Below are 27,240 nucleotides of genomic sequence, written 5' to 3' on the forward strand. Positions count from 1 at the left end.
AGAAGGTTTGGGCTGTAATCACAGTGCTATCCATATTGACTTTACCATTTCCCACCCCTCCCTAAACTCAGTATCACTAGTTTCTGGATATGTTTATTTACTTTAAAGATACAGAATTATTATTTCTTTTGTGCATCCCTCTTCTGTTCATGTGATGCAGGATGTGATAATGTTGACAAAATGTAGCTATGAAGGTCTTGGATACAGGAAGACAAACTTTAAAAAGACACCTTAGAAATGGATATGAAAAAAGATTATTTATCATCAATAATGCTGACTGGTAGAAAAGGCTGCTCTTCTCTGCTGTTTGAAATAATTAGTGCCACAAAGAATATTTTTTTTACTCATCTAAAGCTATCTGGTGCTCAGTGTTTTTGCAGGCGACTGGCTGATCATTGTTGTCTTTTCCACACGGGGAGGACATGAGTTTCACCTCATAGCTTCTTTAATTATTCAGCCGTTGTTACAGACTCCCGCTGCCAAGAGAAACATGATCACTATCGTGCCAACATGTTTAGTCACCGTGTTAAACTCAAACACTGCTCAGTTGAGGTTTTGTAGATACGCAGCTTGGTTTTAGGTGAAGCCTGAACATCGAATCTCATTTCATATCTTCATTGGAGATGAAATTACATTTATTGAAAAAGTACTCGTGGTGTAACCCAGCAAATGTCCAGCATCGATAGAAATGTTTTCATTTGATGCAGATGTGAGTTGAGTTTTACTTCAACCTTAATTTAAGTCGATTAATTGAAATTTTGCCACTTTTTTGAGTAAATATCAAAAAATAAATAAATAAATAAAGACTGTCCAACAGAATAAGACATATAAATATGTCAACTTGGGCTCTAGGAAATTTCCATTACAGCTGACATTTCATGGACCAAATGATTCATCGATTAGAGAAAGTAATTGGCAGATTAATGGATAATGAGAATAACCGTCGATTGCAACCCCTTTTTATTTTACTTCTCTTACTAAGTATGTGCTATCATATTAATCAATCTGCTGATCATATCCTTGATTAATTATTTGATAATTGAAACATCAGAGCATTAGTTGACCTGATTAAATGTCTTGATTTGTCCAAAACCCAAAAATATTTAATGTAAGAAAAGCAGCTAATTCTTAGATTCAAGAACCTGGAACCATCCAACATTTGGCATTTGTGCTTGAAAAACTCAGAAGATGTATCAATTATTGAAGTAGTTGCCAATTAATTTTCTGTCAATTATTTAGCTAATTGTTGCCACTCAGCTGTGCACCAGGAAAAATCTTTGCTTTACTGAACTGAATGTACAACCTGACTCGCAACATCTCTCTGCTCCCAGGTCTGTCAGAAGTCCGGGGAGATCTCGCTGCTGAAGCAGCAGCTGAAGGAGGTGCAGGGAGAGTTGGCTCAGCGCGTGGGCGAGATTGTGTCACTGCGGGGTCAACTCAGAGAAACTCGTGGCGAGCTGACAAACACCCAGGTTCTGCTCCAGGAGGCTCATGGCTCAACCCGCACACGAACCCTGGAGCTGGAGGTGTGTGAAAACGAGCTTCAGCGTCGCAAGAGCGAAGCGGAGCTGCTCAGAGAAAAGGTAGGACGTCTTGAGGGAGAGCTGTCTCATCTCAGAGATGCTTTGGCCAATCAGGGCCCAGGAAACAGACAGTGTCAGGTGTTCCAGGAAGCAGAGGAGCACCTGCTCGCCTATGAAAGCGATGAGGCTAAGGCCCAGCGGCAGAGCAGCAGCGAGGCCCTGCAGAACATGAAGGTACAGATGGACAGGATGAGGGCTGAGCTGGACTTCGAGCGTCAGCGGGCTGAGCAGCAAACAGGAAACTTCGAGGAGGAGCGCAGGATATGGCAGGAGGAGAAGGACAAAGTAATCCGCTACCAGAAGCAGCTGCAGCAGAACTATGTGCAGATGTATCGCAGGAACCGAGAGCTGGAGCAGCTCTTGCAGGATCTCAGTCAGGAACTGGAGAGCAGAGAGGATGACGAGGGGAGTGGCAACGAGATAAACTTTGATGAGATCGCCGCCACAGAAATTTGACCCTTGTTTTCTTTCCATCTTTTGATTTGCACTACTGTCAGCTAAATTTTCTTTTTCACCTACATGTCACAGATCTGGTCTCTCTGTGGAAACCATCTGCAGAGATGACAAATACACAGACTGGTATCAACAATGTAAAGAAAAAAAAAAACATCTGCTGTGTAAAATCAGTCACACTTTAGTTCTGCCTCGTTGGTCTATTCTCCAGAGTCCCACTTTAAAAGCCAATGACCTCTATTAGCCGTTAGTAGGCCACCTCAGTCCTCTGCCGCTCTGTTATTGTCTCTGTTAGTGTTTGCACTTACTAACTAGACATCAGCGTCCTGGCTCTCTTGCAATTTTAGGCATTTGTGGGAGATTAGTAGTGTATGAGTAACTTCACCAACCTTTCACCATCCTCCTCCTGTGCTGGTTATGACTCCACCCCCCGGTGGGATTAGCACTACACTCCCACTCTGTGTTCGCAGTCAGCTCTCATTAGTACCGTTAATTTAGATGGAGCCCACGCTGTTGTCAAATGACAGTGAACGTGGGATCCCACACATTCAGCGTGTCATGAGAGTGAGTGAATCAGAGCGAGGTGCTAATGACAGAGGCGTCACTTTAAGTGATGTGGAGACAATGATGTTAGTGGTTTTTTTCCTCAGAACAACAAACAGATGTTTCCAAAATCTGTCTAATTCCCTCCCACAGGAGAAGCAAAATTAATTAAGTTGGGACAAAGACCAAAAACAAAAAAAACAATTTTCCGACCATATATGGAACAGATTGGATCTTTTCAGAGCTGTGTGAACACAGAATTTCTGGACTCTGTTAGGTCCAGTTTGAGGGAAACAAAATGTGTACTCTTACATCCTTAATACAGGGGGGTGGAAATAACTCCGTGAACATCTGTACAGCCTAATGTTATTAAACACGATAACAAACCTTGAACAAATACTACCATAACACCTTACATCCAGTGCACGTCAACTTTTCTCTTGCACACAAATGGTCTGAGTCACCTTTAAAGCAGTTTTTCTCAAACTGTCCTTGGATTAGATCACTTTTCTCTAAGAGCAGGAGAGAACGATACTGATAAAAACTTATAAATGTTCTGGAAAATAAAAAGGTCTTTTTTTCACAGCACTTATTTTGACTTGAAAAGCACATGTGTTATTAATTACATTAACGATGGCTTTGTTCTACTAAGTGTCCCAGTATGACAGTGTATCAGAATGCACAATACCAGGGCTTTACATGAAATCACTCCTCATTTACTATACAGAGCAACAACATTTACTGTGCTGCATCCACACAGCACAATGGGACGAGCAGGAAAAACACCTGTTGTTCTGACCTGTTAGTGTTCACACATTACTCCAAGGTGTTAGCTCTAGAGTTAACCTGTGGTCACACCAGATAAACAGCCTGAATCAGCTACTCTAGTGGTGTTATGTATTTGTGGCAGGAAACCAGATACATGCATCTCCAATAAAATTATCTCTGTGTTTCCAATGTGCAAATTGAAAACAGGTTGATGGAAATGCATCTAGCTAATCACACAAAATAAGGATTTACAAGGGTCTGAAATCTCATTATACTCCTAACTATAGAGTAAACCACTGAGTGTCTGTTATAGAGGGGTGGTGAATGAGGGAGTGATTCAGGATACATCCCAGGACCCTGACAACAAAGCAGCTAAAGAAATTCAGTCATTTACATCTTTTCCTACTGTGACATGTTCAAGTATCCTCTGTGAAAAATGCCGCTTACTTTTTCTGTAAAGTCAAGTTTGTTTGTCTGTTTTTGGCTAATCAAATGATTTAAATTTGAAAAATAAGGTACTTCATTACATCAATGTCAAACTCATGTAACAATCCCACACTGGTCTCATACACCCACAGATATTAAAAGGATAATGATCACAGTATAAACAGTAAGATAAAATCTAATCTTTGACACTGTCTCATGATAGACAGCATATCCTCGTATCGCCCACTCCTAATGTTTTAAATTCATTCCTGGTAATATGCTGCTTACATAAGGCCAAAACTATACTTAAATTCAGTCTATTTTCCCTATAAAACTAGAAATATACAAACAATGAGTAGTGTACACACCGACGATGGCTCTTGGATCGAATAATTTGATAAAATACGTCAGTACTACTCATTCTAAGAGGTGGTAGACGATTGATGACTGTCTGTGCACTGGATGACGGGTGTTTTGGTGTGAAGTCAAACTACATGGACCATGACGCAACTGTGTTTCCACCAACTGTTAAAAGTAGAGGATGTGTTTCATGTATATTCACTAACCGACACTACAAGGGGGCGCTTGTTCCTCCGTCACTGCTGATTGAATTATAATCCTCTGTAAATAACCCTGAGAAATCATGAAGTGTAAAGTTTTCTCTCAGAGATGTCTCCATCTCAGAAAAATAAACATAGCCACTGTGAATAGACCAAAGCAATGTCGCACACATTATATTTTGCTCCTACAGTACAGATAAAATTGCCTGTATATTAATGTTTGTGTGGATGTGTGTTCTGGTTCCTCAGTGTAATTTTATAATCCGCAATATTTGTATGAAGACATTAAATGTATATTTTCATGCTGTACATTTCTTGAACAAACCTACTATGTTTTTAATTAAAAACGACAAAATTTATCAGCTGTCTGTGGAGATTTGTTCAACTCAATACAACTTCTTCCTAAAACAGCAAGTCCTAGTGGAAGTATCTTCTTGTTTACTGTGTTATTGCACCAATATCATGATTTTGTCTCAGAAATAAGAGTCTTCCGTTTATTTTTTTTAAGGGGTACATTTAGTTCAAATCCAGAGTTCACTCAATAAGTAACAGTTTTATCTGGCTTGTAATTCTCTCCAATGGCAACCTGGATTATTTATTCTACAGCACTTGTCTCGTTCACAGTAAAACAGTGTTTTAAGGTTTGTGCTCTGGTGTGATAAACAGGGCTGCTCTAAATATTCCTCATTACCTGCTGCCCAGAGCAGGAGTGTTTCTGTGTGGCTCACGTCTGCCTTCTGCAGGTCAGAAGTCTGATTTCAAGACACCTTAACAACATGGAGTTAGACTATGGAGACTATTTTACATGCTCAGTCCACAAGGTTTTTAAAGGCACTCAGGTTACAGTTTGTCATCCTTCATATTTAAAAATTCAGGAGCAGACATACACAGCTGTTCCACTTATGTATCTCTGAGAGTTTTAATCTTCCTTTATCAAATTCATGGTCTTAATTTGCTTAACCTTCCTGCTGCCTGAGGCCATTTTCATTTTTCAGCTCAAAAACTTCAGTCACCAGTGACTTTCCGTAACTTCAACATGAATGGCAAAAATCACACATACCTGACCTCAGAGCTCAGCAGTGTGTTTCAGGTGTGTGTTCAAGTTTTCCCATCACTGTGTTAAATCCCAGAGGCGTTTATTTAAGTCACGATGAGCATCTCAGTCTCCTCCTAAATGTTTTTGGGGACTTTGACCACAAACACCATGGGGTCTTTGGCCTTATTGCTGAAGGCTTTCCGGATGATGTCGACAGCATGCTGATGGGTAACTCCATGCAGGGAGACTCCATCCACAGACACCAACTCAAATCCAGCCTGGAGACACGAGAGGGAAGGTTTAAGATAGATACGGTAACAGATAAAACAAATCCATTAAAGCAGAAACACACAGGGAAATACTGACAAATTGTCAGCCGAGTATCTGCAGGGCTTGAAAATTAATTTAGTTTCCTCAAAAGCTTTACAAGTTATTAAAGAGTATTAAGTTTAATCACAAAAGTCTTAAATATTTGTTCGTGCTTACTTATAATTTTTTTTAATCTGATTAAGGGCTAAAAAGTGAGGCTGTTGACAGTTTATTTCAATCAGCACCACCAGACCTGTCAGACACTGTCATTACTACTGCTACAGCAGCAAGAATAGTCATCTGACAGTTGGTAAATATTGATTCAAAATTATTTGGTTTTTTTTATTGGTTTATGCATTTTCCACTCCTTAACCAGATTTACATTGCATTAATTTAATTCATTAAAAATTACTGTTGTGCATTGTTGGGAAGTTATATTTTCAACTGTGGACGGTATGTTTAGGAAACAGGTATTAAGTTGCATTTAATGTGGTATTAGAAAGTTTTAAATTGAACTTTGTGAACCCTGCAGAAAAGCCCTGGTCACTGACTGTTGTTTTACCTTAAGCACGTCGCAGGTGGAGGCGGCTCCTCCAGGAAAGATCTTCTCGATCTTCACTACCGGCTGAATCTTTGACTCCATCCCACCAGATATACTGATGCCTGCAGCATGAAAACAACACGAGTGACAGTCAGTAATGTATTTTATATTTGTGTACCTACAGCACCAGGTGTCTCAGAAGCAGAAAGTTGTAATAGTCACAGAAGCAAAGAGAAATGTTGTGCTGCATTGTGTACTGTAATGTGTGTACATTTACACGTGTACAATATGTATGTTTAAGTTAGCTTATGTGAAAAGTGGAGTAATATATGAGTGAAGATGGTTTACAAACAAACTATTTAAGTCTAGAAGCTGCTAAAGTCCTGTTGTCGACATTTAGTGCTGACTCTGTGGCCACTTAATTAGGTACACCCATCTAATGCAATCTAATACACCAGCTCAGCCATAAAGTCCACCTTTAAGATCATCAGACCTGAGTGAACACATTTACCCAGTGACTGTTTGGTCTTGGAGATGCTGACAGTCTTCAGCTTGTACTCCTGTTCAGGATCAGAGCCACCGAGTCCGTTCTCAGAGGACGCCTGGCGGCCGTTCATCTGTTCGCTCCCAACTTGTTGATCTGAACTTGAACCAAACACCTGCGACAACAAGGGCCGACTCCTGCGAGCGGCACTCTGCAGCGTGAACACAGTGTCTTTACTCCTGTCCCCACTTTTCTCCTTTTTGATTTTAGAGTGGCCGTTGCTAAACGGGGACCGTCCTCTTTCTGTGCCCGCCCTGTCTGAAGTCGAGTGAAGTGAAACCTCGTCAAAGTGCACGGAGCGAATGGTGCCAATGTCTGTTCGGAGGGGAGGGTGGGGGGAGTCGTTGCGGGCCAGCAGCCAGTTGGGGAGCATGGGACTGGCAGAGGGGGGTCTGAGATGTCTGGGCTCTGTGTTGTATCCGTCCACTGGTATGTCCAGCAGAGGGGTGAAGGAACTGGAGGCGTGGGCCCTCTCCTTGGAACCTCTGGGCCCAGACAAACTGAGCTTCTCCAGCTCCTCCAGTAGGTGGCTCTCCTTCTCCACCTCCTCGGCACTGTGGAGCTCAAAGCCTCCCCTGTAATCTGCAGGGAAAAGACATGGTTCAGCATCTTTTTTTTTAATCTTCTGTGCAATTTTAATTCAGGCTGTTGATGTGAGAGAATGAGATGTATGGAAGCCAATTAATGACAGGGTGGAGATGGAGTTAGGCATGAAATAATTTGTCTCATAATTTTATCCTCACTCATGTATTTTTATTTTTAGAGAATCATGCCAAACTTTTCAGGTATTTTTTTTTCTTGGCAGAAATTGACACCATATTGGTGGCATCTCCCTCAGAACACATCATCAATTGTTAATAATCAATTCAAAGAAAAAAATGTTGCATATGTCACCACCTTTCTACCATTAAAATCACATTTTAAAGCAAAAACAAACTGCCAGCCTTCTAGGAAGATGAGACCTAAGAAACTAATATTGTAGATGGTAGACAACCTGGGATGGGAGTGATGAGGCGCCGTTTGGGTGCTCGACCAGATGTGGGAGAGCGAAGAGGAGGAGTTCGAACTACAACACAAAAGATAGGAAGATTGCTGATTTACAGATATTGCACGAGACGTGAAGATCAGGAAGGGAAGAAGAATATTTTACTGCACAGAACATTACTGTGTGCTCCATGAGTATCTGATTTGTGTCCATTAAAGCACATTTAAGTGTAATTATCACCTTAGTTTATACTGGGCAGCACATCTCATCTGCCCTGCAAAAGGCCATCACCAAAACATCTCACTCATGTTTAAAAAGGAAATAACTTCAGTGAGAGTTCAGCTCTGATATTTACAACACACAACTTTCGGATACATCACACACACAGCCATGCTCTACATGTGATATCCTACCAGGCCCTGTCCTATCTCCCTCTGTGTCACCTCCTATAGTGTGAAATCCTTTGGAAAATGATGATACATGAGTTGCAACTACAACACCAAATTCTGGTCACTGAGATAAACTCAATGCATCGACAGAAGACTATTGTGCCGTTGTAAGAAAGCAACAGGGACTGTACATAATGTTGTTTTGAAGATTGTGATTATATTGAACAACTGTCCCAAAACAACTGAGGAAAACTGTAAATTCACTGCAACAAATTCAGCTCAGAAACTGTAAAAATTCAGCATTTCTCACACTCTCACTCACTTGAACGGTACTTGAGGATATCATAGGCCTCGGCTTCAATGGGAGTCACCATGTCATTGAATGCACTCAGGTCAGAAGGTGGAAGAAGCATTCTGGGATAGAAAAAAATCAAATACTAAGCCATTTCTTCATTTTGTGTTTCATTACAAATCCATTTTTAATTAGTCTTCAGTGTCTCATTGTGAAACATTTGGATTTGAGCCGATTATCCTGAAAAATCCTTAATCCCCGTCTGCTAGTATTTGTAATACCACTGTTTCTCTGGCTGGAATTACACACCAGCCGATCAAAACTGTTTATCCACATTTATTATGCAATGGCATAAAGAAAATCTACATGATGGAAATTTATATTTTTGTGTACATTTTATAGTTTAGCAGTTATATGAAGTTGACAGATGATGGCCTTATGTTGAACCAATTTAAGATCATAGTTAACCTTAATATCACATCAGTATGTCTATCAAAATAGGCTTCAGAGTAGATACCTGACTTCCCTCAGCAGCAGCAGCTTCTCAGGCCGGTCCAGCACAGCCAGCAGGTGGCGCATCAAGTTCTCCACTGACCGCTCTGCTACGTACTGTCACAGTCAAACCAGCTCTTTAGTATCCAGTTGATAAAGGCTCAAGTTATTACTTAAACTGATATGTGAACTATGTTGTAAAAGTACTGTGTGGTAAACACTGTAAACACAAACAAAGCTCCTTCCTGGCCAGTCCAAAGGTCACTACAGTCTCAGTCCGTCTACAGCTGTGAACAAAGCTTCTTACCCGTCGGCACGTCTTCATCACAGCGGCCACCTCCTCCTCAGTCAGCAGCCTGCGGGCCATGTCCTCCACCACTCCGAGCATCTCTGAATTTGGCATCGCGCTGTGCTGTTGTCCCTCTGGAAACAACAGAGTGATGCCTGTAGAATCAGGTCATGTAAAGCATGTCCACTGGACGAATAAACACCGCTCTGCAGACCACCACTGCACCATGACCTCCTGCTTGAGTAAGGTTTGGGGAAAACTACAGTGAATTTTTCAGGGAATTAAAGTGGCTTTTTATTATGAAACAATATATTTGTGACCTGTTTAAGATCAAGATCTTCAGGAGGACTGAAAGAGTGTGGGGCTGAGAGCCACAGACAGAGAACTACTAAGAGACTGAGTAACACACTGCTGGTTGACAATAAGAAAATATAACCAGCCCACTGCTTTTATGTAAAGAGGAATGTTGTTGCTTCTAGCCTCTCAAAATCCTTTAGTTTTCTTATTTACTGAATGTCCTTGAGGTGAGTTTGTCTTATCCATTTTTGTGATTTTCTTTATATCAGAAACGTGTAGTTTTTAAAAGAACAACCGACTCGTGCCACCATCTTTACAGTCTATCCAGAGCATCAAAAATCAGTTCATGTTCTTCCAAAATGTTTTGCAACTCATCAGCAGAGGAAAAGTTTTTGGAGGACACAAAAACACAGCTACCTTTGCCGGCCCTGTCTGTGGACGGGGACTTGGAGCGTCCCCTGGAAGCGTCTCTCTTGCGTCCACCCCTGAAGAGCAAGTTAACGAAGGTCTTTGAGCGCTGCAGGGTGCTCTTCTCCTCTGGGTCCTTCCCTTTCTTCTTCTTCTCTTTCTTCTGCTTGATCTCTGTGATGGGACAGCAACAGTAAATCATTTATGTAGTTCATCCGTTCCATCTTGTTATGACATTTCCTGCCTCACCTGCCACGGTGACTTGGCTCTGCGACCTGGTGATTGGTCGGCTCGGCCTGCTGAGAGCCAGCAGCATGGCCGTCTTGGGCGACTCCCCCCTCCCCCTGCCCTCCTCTCCACCAATCACTGTGTCTTTGAGCAGAGTGGTGGGTCCCAGGCTGCGAGTGGTGTCTGCACCCATCCTCTGAGGAGGAAGGTCCGTCTGGATGGCGGTCTCAGTCCGTTCAGACTCAGATCTGGACATAAAAACCACTATGATTATACCTGATGTAGACTGTTTGTGTGTGTGTGTTTTTTGTGCTTTTTTTGAAGATTTAAAAAGCTCAAGTTTGCTCATGTTTTGTTAAAGTCTAGTTTTTGTTGCTGATGTTGCAAGATGATAAACCGTGACCTCTGGTCCTCAGTGGAGATGCAGACATCCACCATTTCCGAGCCAAACGGCAGGCTGGGGGGGAACATGACCTGAGACAGGCCGCTCAGAGAGCTGACCGGAGTCCCAGAGGACAGAGAGGAGGCTGAGGAGTTAGAGTCTGAGCCCTGGGAGGAAGATTTCTGAGTACAATTGGCCACTGGGGAAGAAAACAAGAGATCATTTAACAACATTCACAGGACAGAAAGACTCAGACTAAAACTGGATTGTAGCTTTCTAGATACTGAAACACTGGTGTTGACAGGGGGAGGAAGAAAGACAGATACATACACTTATTGAGCCACCTGTACTCTGCCACCATCTCCTTATAAGCAGGGTATCGTCCTGCTTCCTGTGAAGATATGGCCACAGATATGCAAATGAGATGCAGTAGAGACTTTTATGGTATTGGTATATTTGATAAAGAGAAACGCTAGAACCACACATACTCAAAACCAAACACTCTACAGAGAAGCACATTTCCCTTCTTGACTTTCTAGTAACCTTTGATAGCTGGGATGCTTTCTAACTCTGCTCCCTGTTTCAGTTTCCATGTGGCGAAACGTGGGGATCCCGGAAACCAGACTTGCACAAAACACATGCCGTATGCTTTGATCAGCACCTGATCCCGGCTGCCTGGTGAATAATGCACACGGCCTGGCTATTTTTCACAGCGCGAAACCCAAGCTCCGATAAGTAAAGTGAGTGAGGAATATTACGACTGCATGCCAGCTGTCAGCCCTGCCACACACACACACACACACACACACACACAATCGCTGGTATATCCACTGTGTAGCGACGCGACTCATGTAGTTTGTGTTGGGTTTTCATGTGAGAGAGAATTACAGATGAAAGGCAGGGAACAGGTCAGAAAGTTAATATGACGGGTCATTTAATCGAGGCAATAATGGAAGAACCGACATGTTTCAAATCATTATGGAACGTGATACAGTCGTTACACTGAATTCAACACCAAACATTCAACTGAGACTACTTCACTACTACTAAACGTGCTAGATGAGACGAAGGCTCCCACTTCTTGTTAACATGTGGTCTGTGACACAGACCTCATCCATTAGAGTTTAACAATGTACCAAAGGATGACACATGTTGGATTTTCTGTTATTTTTCTATAAAACTGTAAAACAGTGCTAATGATGATTTTTAAGCTTTCACAAAACTAGCAAATAAGAAAAATTGCTTCTTTAGAGACCATGTAGTTGTGTCCTGGAAACAGAAATCTGCTCATTTTAAAACACAAAATAAAATTTGTTAAGATTATAAAGAAAACATTTCTGAACCATTTCCTTAAAAAAAAATGCAGAAATGATTCAAGACACTGGCTCTAAAACATGACTATAGTTTTGGACCAACAATGACTTTTTAAAATCTGGCTCTATAGTCGGCTCCTATAAATTCAGGATCAACAGGCATCATCATCATTCTCACCTTGATGGTCAACATGACGTGTGTGTGGCTCTTCAGCACCTCCACAGCATTACTGTGGCTGATGTCCTCAAAGCTCACTCCATTGGCAGCCAGGATCTGGTCCCCCATCTTTATTCCATTCTGCTCAGCCAGACCACCAGGATCCAGTCTAACACAACGAGACGGGAGCAAAATAGAGGCACAAAAAACAAAACAAACAGGTTAAAAGGTATGGAGGCTCAAATGATCCAAGAACAGAACAAGTAACAAAACAATCGAGATGAGCTAAAATGAGCTAAAAACAGAGACAATTAATGAATTAATTATTTACTACACAGTTGACAATAGTCTTGCAGTCTGGGATATGAAGTGATTCCTTATAAGCTTCATTAACATCCCTCTCACTTTCCCTGGCAGAGGTACCTACTTGGAGACATAGATGCCCAGACCAAACTCCTTTCCTCCACGGATGTTGAAGCCAAGGCAGTAGTCATCTGAAGTGGTGTAAAGGTGGACAATCCTCTGCAGGGCGCTGCCTGAGCTGGCCTCTGACGGTGTCCGTCCGCTCTCCTCCACCACCATACGCCTGTGTATCAAGTCCACCCTGAAAAATAAACAGAACACATCAATGATTATCCACCTCAGCCAGAACCACAACTTTAAACCGAGCTAGTATCCAAAAGGAAAAGTCCTTCATCACCAGGTGGTCTTCTCCTTGGAGTAGCGGATGCCGGGGACTTTGCCAACACGTCGCACCACCATCCTCAGCCTGTTGTTTCCTGTCAGGACCTTCACAGCGCTGCTCATGGTGATGCTCTCCAGGCTGACGCCGTTCACCTCCACTAGTTTATCACCTACGAGAAGGCCTGCTTCCTCTGTAAATCGACACACACACACACATCAGAAGCACAACAACAGTCATCACCAGTTAGTAACAGACGACAGTAATCGCATTTTATAGCACATTTCCTCCTCTCTATAATTTAGTAGTTCATCTCACCTGCTGTGCTGTCATCCTCAACCTTACTGACAAAGATGCTGAGGCCATGTTCTGAGCCTCCTCGCACGCTGAAGCCAAGCTTTCCATCCAGACTCTTATCCACTGTGATGGTGTGGAGGTCCTCGCTGTCATCTCCACCTGAAAATATCACCAGGATGCCGTGTCAATGAGCCATTAACGGTCACTAAATTCCTTAAACGACGAGGTAATGTCAGTCATGCTTGAACCTGATTCCTCCACCTTATTTGACTATTTATAAGAGCAGCAGCAGCCACCCCCCCCCCCCCCTTCAATTAATTTTAGAGGGTTGTCAGATGATACATGGTCTAAGAATAGAGGATGTCTTATGTATTATAGACTGTGGAGCCCTTGGCAGGAAATTTTCTATTTGTGATTTTGGGACATACTTATAAAACCAACTTGATACACTGAGGAATCATTTTCTTTCTACACAAACATCATCGTGTAAATACTGTCTCACATTTCATTGTTTTTTTTTTTGTTTCTGAGAACTGAATGATATAGATATACTAAAAATAGTTTTAGATCTTTTCGCCTCTTCTGATGATCCAAATGACATATTTTTGGGAACGTTTGTGATATAATATAATATGCACACCTACGCAGGCAGGTGAATAGGGGAATGAAGTCTCCAAGCATTCCCATTATTGAGTTTTATTTTTTTTATTATTGTTTATTATTGAAAATCCATAGCTTAGAAATAAAGAACAATAAACTTCTGCAAGCGTGTAACTTCCACAAAATTCAGGTGACAGAACAGAGGCGGGTTGTAGGTTGTTCATGCCACATGCAGCCTGAGAGCAAAGCTGCAGTTATTAGTCATTGAGTTGGGGGGAAAAAAAAAATCCACACACACCTGTGTATTTTTGCTATTAAAAATGTATATCCTATCCTATTTATATCCTATATATATTTTATATTTATATCCTCTCAAAAAGACCTAAGAGATGAACATCCACCAAAAATAACGCTGTAATGATGGAAATAAATATTGAACCACATACATACACACACTACATACACATCTATGATAAGGAAAATCTGGTCTATCAAGGAAACTAAAAGTGATAATAACACATAATAACATTTCTGTTGTGCTCATCTCACTTGGTGTACATACAATATTTTATCAGTTATTGATGATGACATTTTTGTGACTGTTATTTTTAATTGGCTGTTACAGTCTGAGACTTGTGTATAAAGATGTTGTTTTTCCAGTGCAGACCACGTGCAGGAGTTCACCACCTTATTTTACAAGTTCTCGTGAGAAAACAGTCCCACTGATCAGGTCAGTATAAAGCAGTATACAAGATACCTTTACCAAATATAGTTTCTAAACAGACAGCAACAATTATTTGTCTGGTAGATTTATAAACCAGATTAAACCAGTGTTTTGTCTACAGTAGGTTGTTATATCCAGCACACAAGCAGCCGGCACAGCTGCTCCTCACCGTCCACAGGAGAATTGATGAGGATGACCCGTCCCATGGGTGAGGAGGATCGGATTCCACGCCGGCGCTGCTCCTTCTTCCGTAAGAGGTTGCGCGTAGCCGTATGTGACCCCTGGGTCCCGGGGGTCTTCTCCCAGCGGGACGGGTCTGACGAATGAGCCATGGAGGCTTGCAGGGTCCCCTTTCACACACACGCTCCACCGGGGGCTCAGCTCCGGGTGGAGGAGTCTACAGCAGCATACAGCAGAAGGAAGGGGAACCTCAGGAAACTCTGTGTCCTCTGTGTCCCCTGCATGCTGAAACTATATAGTGATTATTTGTATAATTGTGTTGTTGTGTAGTGGCCTGCTGGAGGAGTGAAATGACAGGATAATCCAACTCACTGGTGCAGGTTGCTTTGTGACATGACAGCTGACTCTTCCTGGAGTCACACTTTGGTCCATTCCTGCCCATGGTGCATCTCTCTCACCTGTCACCTGAGTCTGGGAGCAACAGTTGGCGTAAAAAACAAAACAAAAAAACAAAACAAAAAAAAAACACATCAAATACACAAACACAGCATGCATCAACTGGTAAACCCATCCAAACCAACTCACAGGAACAGAAACCGCACTTGTTGCTCTCAGGTGACGTTAGAAACAGGATTTAATAGTTTTATTTAGCTCACACCTGACCCACTTAGAGGCGGGATGTCACATGGTGTCCACACCATGGTTACCTGTCACTAAACTTAACCCGTGATAACAACGTGCCGTGTCAGTGCAGCAGCCTCAAACTACACATCGAAATACACGTTAAACCAGGTGTTTGTTTGTTTTTTGCGTCTAATTTATCACGCAAATATGCTCCATCCACTTTAGTGTTAATTCCGTGACAACACCTCGTACTTCTAATAACTAACTCAGACGTTTTCTACAGTGTGTTGTCTAAAATAGCAAAAAGCAAAAATACTTACCACACATTTTAGGCTTCAACCCGCCGCAGACAGCATCTCATTGAATGTATGTAAACACCAAGAGGGAACTGATATTGACATGAAAGGGCACAACCCCGCGAAAAGTGTCCCTGTGTCCTTTGAGACCGTCCAGCAGGCTGGAAATAAACTGAATGAACTCAGTTAATTGTCCTACCCGAGTCCATGTTGTGCAAAATGACTCAACGCACCTGGATGGGACATGTCTCTCGATGACCAAGCCCCGCCCCCAGGCCTTGTGGATTGGCTGCGCTGAAGTTAATTGAGAGTGTTTGATTGGATAACCAATACGTCAATCCACCCACAACGTGTCTGAACTTTCCTGGAAAGTAATTCAACTATTACATTCAGTGCAATAATACATGAATGAAATGACAGATGAACTCAAGAAATGCACTTTATTTAAATCAATTATCATATTTATTTTAAAATTGTGGTTTTGTGTTGGTGTCAGCATCAGGTCTGCCTCCCCCAGCGGTTTCAAGACAGGCCGTCATGAAGAAACATTAACAACACAGCAACCAAACAAAACTTCAGAAAAAAACACACTTTTATCTGACAAAATCTCACTTGTAAAAACTTAAGTGTAAATATAAAGACAACTGTTACTGCTACAGATTTAAAACTCATTTGTATTTGAAAATATATTCTCAAATTTATTGGCTTTTATTAATTTTCTTTGCAGCCTCCAGGATGGAAGAAAGATCAGCTTTGTCTCCGAACTCCTTCTCCCTGTGCTCCAGCAGTATACCCTGAGTAAGAAGGGAGACGTCAGTGCTTTTTAAGCAAAAAATCAAGTGATTAATCGTCACAAATGACTCTTTTTACTGTCTTGACTTTTTTTAATTACCTGTTTTTCTACACCAATGACAAACAAGCCACCAAGAATGAAAGCTTCCCCCTTTCTGTTGCCCTGGTAGCCCTTTTTCCCAGCATGGAGCAGGTTTCGTAAAACACCCAGACGAACAAGACCCAGACCCAGACCCATTCTCCTCGGTTTAGGACCATAGAAAACTCCCTGAAAATTATAAAACAAAGGAAAAAAGTCAAAACATAAAGGAAGAAATAAGAGGGGAAAAAATTAAAGGAAAAGACAAGAAACTGAAGCCAGAAACTAGTACCATATGATCCACAAAGATCTCGCCCTTGAAGAATGGTCTGAAGTTCTGGACCTCAGTACCGACGTCCTCCTTCACCACAGCGTACAGAGGGACCCCGAGCTCGTCCAGCTGGGGTTTCAGAGAGGACAGCTCTGCAGCCTCCTGGAGGGACATGAAACCAACACCAACAATCTAGTGACATTTGAGGGTGACACTCTTTTAAACATCACTAATTTATTACCAAATTAATTACCCTGAAGAAATTAGACCATGTTTGAGACAATCAATAGCCTCTATCTAACACTGTGGGTAGTGTCAGGGTGGTTTATTGCTTCCCAAACCGCTGGTCAGGGCCTCATGAAGGGTCGCAATGATAAATCTGAGAGTTTACAAGACGATTAAAGGGAAAAGGGAAGAAAGAAAATGCTTTGTCATGCACAATTATGTTGAGTTTATTCTGATATTTTCTTTTTTCCTGTGAAATACTGTATTGTTTCACTTCTTTTGCCTCTGATGAGGAACAGAGGTGGGGTTCCTCATACTGCTGGTAAAATTACTGAAAATCAGATTAGACACGATAATACACCCATGATTGGCCTCCACTCAAAAACACACAACACACAGGTCACCCAGACATCCTCACAGAAAGCTGCCCACTGTTGAGTGAATAACATTGGCAGACAGACCAGGTGACAACATGTTGGTGGAAAGACATTATTTACACGGAAAGATAAGACACAGATGTATCCTGTTTGAAGTTTTCCTTCTGTACTGCTAATAAAATAGCCATTATTGTGTTTCAAAGCACCTTTGAGACTTGTACAAACATGTATATATAGTCATGCGCATTACATCTTCCACACTGACAAATACAGTCACTCACAATAACTGTACCTCTCTGCACAAGGCTCATCCAGGGCGCCTGACAACCAGAATCACTGCTCCGTTCCTCTCCCACAGAGTTTGACCTTTCACTGTCGTCCCATCTGCAGAGTCACACAAATCATATGGACTGAATATGATTTCTCTTTGTTGGTGAAGCTGGTAGAGAAGTCTTAATCAAAAAAGCTTGAGCCACTGAGGTTAATAACAATCTTTATTGGATATTCAGAGTACTGCATTAAAACATATGCACAAATAATGCAGTTTATCTACAACAGCATCTTTTTTGACTTAAGGTATTATGAACTTTGTAAAATCCCAGCACAATGTCCACTGTTCTGGAGCTTTGGATCATATCTCATGCAGGAACTTTAATAATTCCTATTTTGTCTGCTCACCACTGCTGCTTTTGTCTTAACTTTGAACCTCAGCTTTATAGCGCTCATGAGCGTCTTAAAAATGTCCTTTAAACTGGTAATAAGTGATTTTTTTGGCCCCTTAGGGGCAGCAGAATATATAACACTGACATATTATTAATGATAGTTGTTTATTACATCCAGTAATTACAGAGCAAAATTATCATTCATGTATTGTCATGTTTCTGTCCCCCTGATGAATTTTCGCTCTTTTAGCTCTGTTTTTGGTCTCTTCCAGCTCTTCAGGGAAACATTTGGCTCTTTAGTGGCCAAATGCTTCACCAGCTAGATTCTGACTGTATCTATCTGCTGTTTGATGCTGAGCAGGTAGTGCACAGAGGATTTTAGAGCTTTTTCTTTGTAAACGGCTGCCTACTGGAGCCAAACATGACACCACGGGAGCGGTGAAAGTAAACGGTAAAGTTGTGGGAGAGAGCTAAACAATGAGCTGCAATCACTATAACGCTCCATAAAGCTGCAGATTCAGGTGATAATATTCTGTAGCTTGACCCCTAATACATTGATTTTATAAAATATTGATTATAGGTGCTTTAAATTGCTCAAAAAAATCATTCCTTGACAATGGGGCAAAATTATATCTGCTGAAGAAGATCATGTAGTATGATTGAAAGCTGAGTGGACCTTGTGGTGACCTTTTTTTCTAAACTGCTCTTTCCAAGGTAAAAAAAACACAGAACTAAAGGGTTTATTTTTTTATGTTGTTCACCTCCTGTTGTTGTCTGCAGATCAGTGGCAGCCAGTTCTTCCAGAGAGGCTGGGGCCGACTTAGTTAACAATAAGTCAGTGTTAGCGAGGACCACTGCAACTATCAGTGTGGCCACAACTGCCAGGGCCACATACCACACGTTAAACAGCTCCCCCCTCAGGACGAAGGAAAGCCCTGGAGAGACCAAAGAAAATACATGACTCTTTAAAGCTGCAAAAATATAGATATGCAATGTCAAATACATAAAAGTGCACAGGACATTTGAAGAGTGACGTTAACATCAACAATTCTACTGTAGTACAAGTTAATTGCTACATACAGACCCAAGCAAAACCTAGTTTCCCGTGCAGCTTTTCTTGTTTCAAATTGAAAGAGAGCTGCTTAAGGAGACCAATGCTATCTCGAGGCAAACACACAGAAAGATATCATTTAGGCCTTCTGTGCAGAATGATTCAAGTGCAATGACTTGACAGAAAAAAACTGTCAGCGGCTACTATAACCACAAATTAAGGGTCTATACTGTAGTGTAACAGTAACACAAATATAGAAGGGTTTATTATTTATCATCAGCCTCCATAAGCTGCTGGTCATACCAGACCAAGTAAGGTTATAGCTGGAAAACCCTCAGTGTTAAATTGAGCAAGAGTGTGTTTTATTGCTTTTGAGTTCAGCATTTCATTTTAAACGGACAGAATGTGTTAAATCTTATTTCCATAGTTATGCAATCACCTTTAACACTGCTGTGAAAAAAAATGCAAATCGAGTTGTTTCCTTTTTTTCCAAATTAAAACTAACTTGGGTTTCTAAGTATTAAGATGTGCTACATTTCAGTTAATATTTCTGTTATGTCAGTTGAGAAACAGTATTTGAAGGACAACGCCCTTCATGTGACAAACATTAAGTGCAGCTCTAAACACGTTGTATAGCAAACTGGATTTGACCGTTACATTTTATATAAACTATTATCAAACCTCCTTGATGCCCGTAAGTAGTCATAGTGGCTTAGTTTAAAAAAAACAAAAAACAAACAGCTCTTGCAGCTCAAGTATGTTTTTGTCAAAGTACCAAATGAAAAAAACAAAACAAAACCTATGAATATTTTAAAATAAGGCAGAACAATACCAACCTGTTTCCATAGTTGTTTCAAGTGTAACAAGTATCCAGTAAGAGCTGCAGTTTATCCATGCTGAACACAAAGCTCCAAACTGCACTTCTGATCCTCACTTACTGCAGCTGGAGGGAGTGAGAGTTCTCATACCACTGCACGACAGAGAAACCCCTGCAGGGAACCAGACTGATCATAAATGGTGATGTTGGCGCAAAAAGCAGCCCCTCCCTCCATCCAGGGGAATTCAGAGGAGTGATTAATAATACAAATAAACTGTGGAACACAAAGTCGTTGTTTTATTAGTCATAGGTTACAGTCTCTTGGCTCCAAAAATAACACAACGGCAGCACAGTAATGAATGAAGTGTGTGAGCGTTAGACATCAGGTCTGCTTCCTCTGTCGACTTTAAAGACAGACCATCATAAACACACTCAGAGCCTCTTCAACACGATAGCCCAAAATGCATCCTGGTTTCCTCGAGACTAGTAAACCAACGACCTCACAAGCCTAATGTGCACTTCACAAATATCCTTTTTACGCTCACTATAAACTTTAAATCTGCATCACAAGTCTCTACTCTGCCATTCAAACGTTTTTGAACGTTTACATGATCATTTGTAAAACTGTATTATGTGGTTCTAAACTTTGTTGGATTGTCAGTGATTTACAGATATGAGATTTTTTTGTGTCCCATGAGTAATACGAAACATTATTTCTTCTGTAAAGCCAGAAGTTCCTGTGGTATTCTTCTGGCAGCTTGGATGACATCTTCAATGTTGACTTTATCTCCAAATTCAATCTCTCTGTGCTCCAGAAGTATTCCCTGCAGACGAATAAACAATGAGGGGTGTTCCTCTGACAAAAATGATATATTACAGTGTACATCTTGTATTGCTCTGTGTCATTTTACTGATAACTTAACATTATACCTGCTCTCCTTGTCCAATGACGAACACCCCACCGAGGACAAAGCCCTCCCCCAAAACGTTTCCCATGAAGCCATTCTTGAAGGCCCTGAGGCCATTCATCCACACCCCAACACGAAGGAATGCCAGGAGACCCATCTTCCGCTCACGGGGTCCATAAAAACGCCTCTGCAATGCAACCACACAAACCAGAAGCCTTGAATCGTTCATGCAGAACCAAACTGATTTCTCACAGATCCTTAATGACTTCAGTTTATTTACAAGAAGCGATGCTGAAAAACTGGCTGAATCTGGTTTCAAGACCAGTGTTGGCTCCTGTTAAAAAGGAGGAAAAAAAATCTGTCACAGTGGGGACTCTGACCACACAATATACTGTTTCATTACAGAAAAAAAAGTCCACCTTTTCATCCAAGAAAATCTCCCCCTTGAAGTACTGTCTGAAGTTCTGGACCTCGGTGCCGACGTCCTCCTTCACCACAGCGTACAGAGGGACCCCGAGCTCATCCAGCTGGGGTTTCAGAGAGGACAGCTCTGCAGCCTCCTGCAGCCAGAGAGGAAATACAACAGTGACATCAACAAATACTGATAACTTGTAAATAAGCATCACACCTCCAATTGTAAATTTCAAATCAGATTCCATTTGTTTTCTGTGACATTGGTTGTATTTTTATAATGTTTTGTTTCATATTTGACATTTTTAAGGTTAGATTTCATAATATTTCATGGATCATGTTACTGATGATAAGTGACTAATTGTATGTAGATTGTCTTTGAATATGTGCCAGTGATGGTACTGTAGTGTCAGTATGTTTTGTCCATCATCTGGCTGCTGTAGCTATACGACTTGTTTCTCTTATTATTTGTCAGTGTGCATGACAGACCAAGCTAGATTAATACTGTAAAATTCAGAGTGATAATCATAAATATTTCAAGTACAAATGGAGAGCATAGTGTATAACCACTCAACTTAAACCCCACTGACCGACTAGTGAGTAATTCATTACAAACTCATGCTGTGCAGCCAAACTATGTTGAAACTGTTTTAAAAGTGGAAATGCCAAAGTTCCCAATGATACCAAATATGTCAGGATGAATTTTGAAGATGCGTTTATAATATGATTCCAATATATGGGGAATATTTCCAGTTCATTGAAAGTATGCATCCATCCAAAACACAAAGTCTATGACAGGCGTTGTGGAAGAGGGTTATTTTTCTGGGAACTAAAGGGGAAAGAAATAAAACTGATATTAAGGGGACACAAATTCTTTTTCATGAAGCTGTTTAGTCATAAGGAAGACTTGTGATGTTTATCTCAGATATTACCTCTCTGCACAAAAATCATCCAGGCCTCCGTACTGCCATGACGACAGCTCCAGACTTCTCCCACAAGGACTTGGCTTTCAGGGTTTTTATCTCTGAGTGAAATGAGGCGAAAGGTTAATAGAGCAGAGCTGAAGGCAGAACTCATTCCAACTAATCAAAAGCTCTTTCCAACACCAACACACCCACATACAATGCAATCAAGTGTTAAACAATGTTATCATCAAATTTATATTTTGGTGGATAAAAATGCAGTTGTGACTCACCTCCTTTCAAGGTTTTGAGCTCAGTTTCCTCCAGATGTTTGAGAGTGGCCTTCAGCGGTGGAGTCAGAAACATGTCAGTGAAGAAATTCATAACAGCAGTGATGAGGCCGCCAACAGTGGCCACAGTGTTGGCTACGAGTCCCACTGCCATGTCTCCTCTCTGGGCGTTTTGATTTACTGCATCTCGGCTTCTCATGTCTCGGCGGCGGCTCTTGGAGCGCAGCGCGTCCAAAAGCGCATTTAAATTCCAGCTGAGCTTAATCCGTCAGTGTTTCCCCAAACCCCGCCTTCATCTGGACGGAGGCTCCGATCAGAGGACGATTCAACACAGCTGCGTTAGATCAGCGGCGCCGTCATCAAGTCTGTATCAGATCCTGATCTGACACAGACACTCATACAAAACAGTCATTATGCTCCAGCGTGGGCCCTCCTCCTTTAGTTCAAAGGTCACTGCAGAAGCTGCAACGTCATTCGGGCCAAAATATCAGACATGGCAGCAGTGATGTTGCAAGTTTACACAATAAAACACTTCCTAAGCAGACTGGGTTTCTTTGAGCTTGAATAAGAAGAATGGTTTGTTGTGTGTGCGTGTTGCAGGGAATGAGTCACATTTGCACCACCACAGCTAAAACCCTCTGTACACAGTTTCAGTCATCCCCTTCTCTAAGTTCAATCAGACAAAAACAAATCAAAAGTTGAGTTTTAAGTCTTGTTAATTCACTCAAATGTTTGAGATGTATATGCAGTCTGACACTAAAAGGCTGTTTTCATAGACATCTACATAAAGAGGGACAGTTCCTCTGTGCTTACCTTAAATCTCAGTTTAGGACACACATACATCTTTAAAGTTTTGAAATTAACATTGACATACTCTGGGTTTTTCAGTGAGGGGGAATGAGTATATGCTATTTTAAGAATCTTTAACGAAGTAATTAAACTTTTTTGTAGAAAAAAAAGTATGAGACACAAATTATCATTGCAACAACAGTATTTTTATTTTTTCAAGATATCTCTGGAGAGGGAATCTTTGACAATTTAGTCACAGAGATACTGAAAGAAACTGAATGAATACGGTGAGATTGGTGAAAAATGTGTTTGTTTTTTTTTTAACTTATATTTGCATAAATTCAATAAATTCACCAAACTAAATGTACGCTGCGGCTATAAACTTATTTAAACTTGTGTAAAAGGCAGATCAGTGGATGATGGATCATCAGACAACACTGACTTGATCATGTGTGGTTGTCTTCTTTTTCTTCTTCCTGAAAAGAAACACAGTGCTAAGTTACAAATGATTCACTGGTAAAGACTATAAAAATAACTAAACTGTAAATATGAACACATTCATTAAGGCCCCTTTTCACCTTCAGAACAAATCAAAAATCACTTTTGGGATTTTCATTTGTTGCCGGTTGGCCTACAGAGTCTACCTTTTTCTTGGAGTCTTCCTTGTCATGTTCTCCTTGTGAAGTGTCTGGTCTTTCGCTCAACATTGTCCCCTCTACTGTTACGTCACTCTCAGCTGGAGCCGAGCTATCAATGGTCTCACTTGTTTGTTGCCCGTCTGCCTCCTGAGATGAGTTGGCCACAACAGTTCTGGTTAAGCACTGAAGCACAGTATCTTGTATTTCCATCTCTAGAGTCTCCCCTGTGTTGCTGTCTGGCTGTCTTTTCTACATCTGCTAGGACACAACACTGCTGCCTCCTCTGGACCTGTGTTTCTTACTCAACATCTCAAAAAGTGAAGTGAAGGATAAAAGAGAAATATCCTGCATTTTACACAAGAGAATGTATTCATGTAAATGTTCAGTAGAGTCAGTAGACTGAACCTTTTCCTGGTCCTGAAGAGGCAGGGAAGTTGATTTGTGTGCCTCCTGTTCAGTTTTTGTCATCTGTTCTTCAGTAGAAAATGTCTCCTCTGGTTTGAGAGCTTCACTCTGTGGCTCTACCTGGATGGAATCTGCAGGTTTACCAGTTTCGACTTCATCAACCTTGTGGTGAAATGATGTGATGCAGAAAATTAGTAGATCTGATTATTATGGAAAACATTCAGAAATAATCCTGTCATTCTGCCTTTGCTGAGTCTGTCTGCATTTCCTTCACCTGGACACCTGAGGCCTTGCTGCTTCTGTCTCTCGTCTGGCCTGTTAAGTTTGACCTGTCTTCAGCTCACTTTGCTTCAAGTCCTTGCTCTTTATCCTGCATCTCTTGCATCCTAAACCTGAATCCTCATGCTGGGTGCATAATAAAATCAACAGCACATGACCTGTGTTTCAGCAGCATCACCTTTGGGTCTTGAGGGTCAGGGGAACGAGGGCTTTGTTTGTCGTGTGGCTCCTCTGTTTTGTCTGTTTTTAAATCATCATCGCCTTGGTGTCTGTCAGGTGTCAAGTGTGGTTCAGTCTGCTCAGGTTCTGTGGGGTCAGCTTGATCAGCCACCTGCAGGGCAGTTGTGAAACAGAATAATATGTAATCGAACTATTTCAGTCACAGCGAAACATCAGCAGTGTTTAATACCTTGTTGTTTTTTCATGTGTTATGAATTTGGTGCTATGATATAAACCACCCAGGTAAACAGTTACACATCATGGGGCTGAAATTGTTGATGTAATTTGACCCATCACCTTCTCTTCATCTTGGTGTTTCTCCTCTGCTTGACTGATGCTTGCCTCCTCCTCAGCTTTCTCCTTTACATGTTTGTCTCTTGCCTCCTCCTCAGCTTTCTCCTTTACATGATTGTCACTTGCCTCCTCCTCAGCTTTCTCCTCTACATGTTTGTCTCTTGCCTCCTCCTCAGTTTTCTCCTCTACATGATTGTCTCTTGCCTCCTCCTCAGTTTTCTCCTCTACATGATTGTCACTTGCCTCCTCCTCAGTTTTCTCCTCTACATGACTGTCACTTGCCTCCTCCTCAGCTTTCTCCTCTACATGTTTTTTACTTGCCTCCTCCTCAGTTTTCTCCTCTACATGATTGTCACTTGGCTCCTCTTCTGTTTTCTCTTCTGCTTGATTGCTCCCTGGCTCCACTTTGGTTTTTTCAACAGGCCTTTCTGTAGGCTCCTCTTTGACCTCTGTGCTGCAGGTCTCAGATGGAGAAGAGCTAGCCTCCTCCACAGGTTTTCTCCCAGGGGAACGTGGACTGGTCACATTATCTGTAACCTTCACCTGGCAGAGACATCATCTCCTTAAAGCATTTGATGTCAGTCATTTGATGGCTACTTCCACACCACATTAAGGCGAATCATGCACAGATGTATCAGAATGAACGCAGCACCCTGCTCCACCACCACAAATACCTCAGTAAAGGTCACAAACCAATACCAAAGAATACAGAGGAGAAGGAAACTGCAAATGATCAGGGAGGCACCACCACCACCAGAAGCACACAGATGTGAGATCTACTTTTTATCACCTCCTGTTCAGTGTCATTTTCGTGAGCTTCAGTTTGGTGTTCATCTGTGCCCTGCTGATTTTCAGGAGGGGGAGTGTTTGGTTTCTCTTCTGTCACAGGTTTGCTGTCCTCGGCAGCTCCTGTTGTGGCTGGCGTGGGTGTATCTGACACTGTAGGCTCATTCTCAGAGATCTGTTGATGTGGTCATATGCTCTTAAAGGATTTTACTCAAAATGTAATAAAAGTGGTGAGAAAAATGTAATTCAATGGAAGAACATGTAAGTGATGGCTTTGCTTTTTGCTGATCCTTTCTCTCTTCAGCTGCCGTTCCTCTTATTTCTTGGTATTTGCTTAATTTACCATTTAATGTCTAACTGTGACTAAGATGAAAAGATTACATTTTGTTCAAGTCTTGGTACAATACAGTGCACTTATGTACACTGAAAGAGTTATGCTTGCTATTATCCTTCCCAGTATGAATACGGGCTGTGAAAAGACCCCTTTCTCCAGACTCCAGTGTAAGAAATGGAAAATCCACAGTCCTTGTTCTATTAAAAAATTTAGGTGAATGAGGCTTCAGCAATCTGAGTTAGACAACTCCAGTGATTCTTTTCTGAAGTTGGAGTCTTTTTAAACATGTGACTACACATGAAACATTGTCCTGGGAAACACAAAGACGGGGTTTCATATTATGATTACAGCAAGTAATAAGTCCTTCAGTGTATATATGTGCATGTAAATACTGTTTTAAGATATGCAAGACTTGAGAAAATGTGAATCAATTCTTTAGAGCTTGCCTCTGCACTTGAACAAAATCAGGAAATAACAAAACAAGGCAGCACAGACTGAATACCTGAAGAAATGAAAACAAAATCTGCACTAATACCTCCCGCAGGAGGGGAAACTTGGATGGCTAAGGGAGCAGGAGTAAACAGAGGTTTAGATATCTCCAGGTTAAGCTGACTAATCATTCTTTTTTGGAACAAAAACACACACACACACACAAATTGAAAACACCACAGGGGTTTTGTCACACAACATACTTTTTTAGACTCTTCCAAGGCCTCACTGATCTTTCGCTCCTCCTCCCTCAGCTTCTCCTGGTACAATGCCTCCTCTCTGGCTTTTGCCTGCTCCTGCTCCAAGAGAGCCAAATGGGCCTTTTTCTGCAATAAAAAAACATGGTACAACAATAAGGCTTGTGAAAGAGGGAAAGGGCCCTACTAGACTTTTAGACTTAACTTTAAAGGTTTGATGCTCTTTTATTTCTGATGAGCCTGAGGCAGCCATAGAGTGGGGTACATACTGTAATATAGTATGCGGGGCTCTGTTAGAATGAATCTACACTAAAGCTAAAAGGTGACTGGGTTTTTTCTGCCACAGTCCTTATAGGCCTAATAGCTTTATAGAGCTCAGCCTGAGGAGCTTAGACTGTCTAAGTCTGTGTCATCCTTTACTACGGTTCTCAAAACCTATTTGAAGATCAGGCCTTCGAGGTGGTAGTAGTGGCAGTAGAGGTATGAATAGAAGCAACTTTAGTACTAGCATTTAAACAGCTTGTAGCAGTGTTTCCTAGGGGTTAGTCCTCTTCTGGTGAGTGGAGACATGTGTTCTAGTATCAATATTTCCTCTACAGTGCTGCATTCACAAGATAATTTCTGATC

General features: G+C 41.5%; 3 protein-coding genes and 2 pseudogenes across 13 annotated transcripts in view; 1 reads left to right on the plus strand and 4 right to left on the minus strand.

The window, feature by feature from the left end:
• The window catches only part of LOC139609154 (leucine zipper putative tumor suppressor 2 homolog), a 31,986-nt gene extending 27,294 nt beyond the window's left edge, over window positions 1-4,692 (plus strand). For all 3 annotated transcript variants that reach the window (XM_071463431.1, XM_071463433.1, XM_071463432.1), the window contains one exon: window positions 1,332-4,692. In XM_071463431.1, coding sequence (XP_071319532.1) covers window positions 1,332-2,039 — 708 coding nt within the window. In that variant the 3' untranslated portion in view covers window positions 2,040-4,692. The remainder of the gene's footprint in view (window positions 1-1,331) is intronic.
• Window positions 2,104-15,668, minus strand: LOC139609153 (PDZ domain-containing protein 7-like). Of its 3 annotated transcripts, none has more exons than XM_071463429.1 (18): window positions 15,423-15,668; window positions 14,851-14,949; window positions 14,468-14,695; window positions 12,996-13,133; window positions 12,696-12,870; window positions 12,423-12,599; window positions 12,017-12,164; window positions 10,856-10,916; window positions 10,547-10,724; window positions 10,165-10,391; window positions 9,925-10,089; window positions 9,229-9,365; window positions 8,947-9,038; window positions 8,460-8,551; window positions 7,758-7,829; window positions 6,731-7,345; window positions 6,241-6,341; window positions 2,104-5,647 (listed from the first exon to the last, which is right to left on the minus strand). In XM_071463429.1, exons 3-18 carry the CDS (start codon window positions 14,628-14,630, stop codon window positions 5,504-5,506), a joined length of 2,685 nt encoding a protein of 894 aa, XP_071319530.1. In that variant the 5' UTR covers window positions 14,631-14,695; window positions 14,851-14,949; window positions 15,423-15,668; the 3' UTR covers window positions 2,104-5,503. The 3 variants fall into 3 exon arrangements, with proteins under 3 accessions (XP_071319530.1, XP_071319528.1, XP_071319531.1); XM_071463427.1 differs by having other exon boundaries at window positions 14,468-14,769; XM_071463430.1 differs by having other exon boundaries at window positions 9,229-9,344; window positions 14,468-14,769; window positions 15,423-15,667.
• A 156-nt stretch (window positions 15,669-15,824) lies between these two features.
• Window positions 15,825-19,831, minus strand: LOC139609157 (peroxiredoxin-like 2A; annotated as a pseudogene).
• A 116-nt stretch (window positions 19,832-19,947) lies between these two features.
• LOC139609158 (peroxiredoxin-like 2A) lies at window positions 19,948-22,703 on the minus strand (annotated as a pseudogene).
• Window positions 22,704-23,193: 490 nt separating this feature from the next.
• The window catches only part of LOC139609155 (DNA ligase 1-like), a 7,664-nt gene continuing 3,617 nt past the window's right edge, over window positions 23,194-27,240 (minus strand). For 3 of the 7 annotated variants that reach the window (XM_071463436.1, XM_071463435.1, XM_071463434.1), the window contains 7 exons: window positions 26,620-26,742; window positions 25,598-25,768; window positions 24,811-25,350; window positions 24,473-24,625; window positions 24,016-24,177; window positions 23,617-23,757; window positions 23,194-23,448 (listed from right to left, as the gene is read on the minus strand). In XM_071463436.1, coding sequence (XP_071319537.1) covers window positions 23,419-23,448; window positions 23,617-23,757; window positions 24,016-24,177; window positions 24,473-24,625; window positions 24,811-25,350; window positions 25,598-25,768; window positions 26,620-26,742 — 1,320 coding nt within the window. In that variant the 3' untranslated portion in view covers window positions 23,194-23,418. The remainder of the gene's footprint in view (window positions 23,449-23,616; window positions 23,758-24,015; window positions 24,178-24,472; window positions 24,626-24,810; window positions 25,351-25,597; window positions 25,769-26,619; window positions 26,743-27,240) is intronic. The other 4 variants (XM_071463437.1, XM_071463440.1, XM_071463438.1 and 1 more) reach the window with 4 other exon arrangements.

The sequence above is a fragment of the Trachinotus anak genome, unplaced genomic scaffold (genome assembly GCF_046630095.1).
Source record: "Trachinotus anak isolate AG129_WGS33_773 ecotype Australia unplaced genomic scaffold, CSIRO_AGI_Tana_v1 ptg000025l, whole genome shotgun sequence".
Lineage (NCBI taxonomy): Eukaryota > Metazoa > Chordata > Actinopteri > Carangiformes > Carangidae > Trachinotus > Trachinotus anak.

Bases quoted from the DNA above. Each gene is read 5' to 3' on its own strand.
- LOC139609153 (XM_071463429.1), bottom strand. From the start codon at position 14,630: ATGGCTCATTCGTCAGACCCGTCCCGCTGGGAGAAGACCCCCGGGACC. The intron at 10,725-10,855 runs GTATGTATCTGT...TTTCTTCCCCAG, and splicing joins GTACAGGTGGCTCAATAAGT to TGGCCAATTGTACTCAGAAA. The intron at 7,346-7,757 runs GTTGTCTACCAT...TTTTCCCTGCAG, and splicing joins CCTCATCACTCCCATCCCAG to ATTACAGGGGAGGCTTTGAG.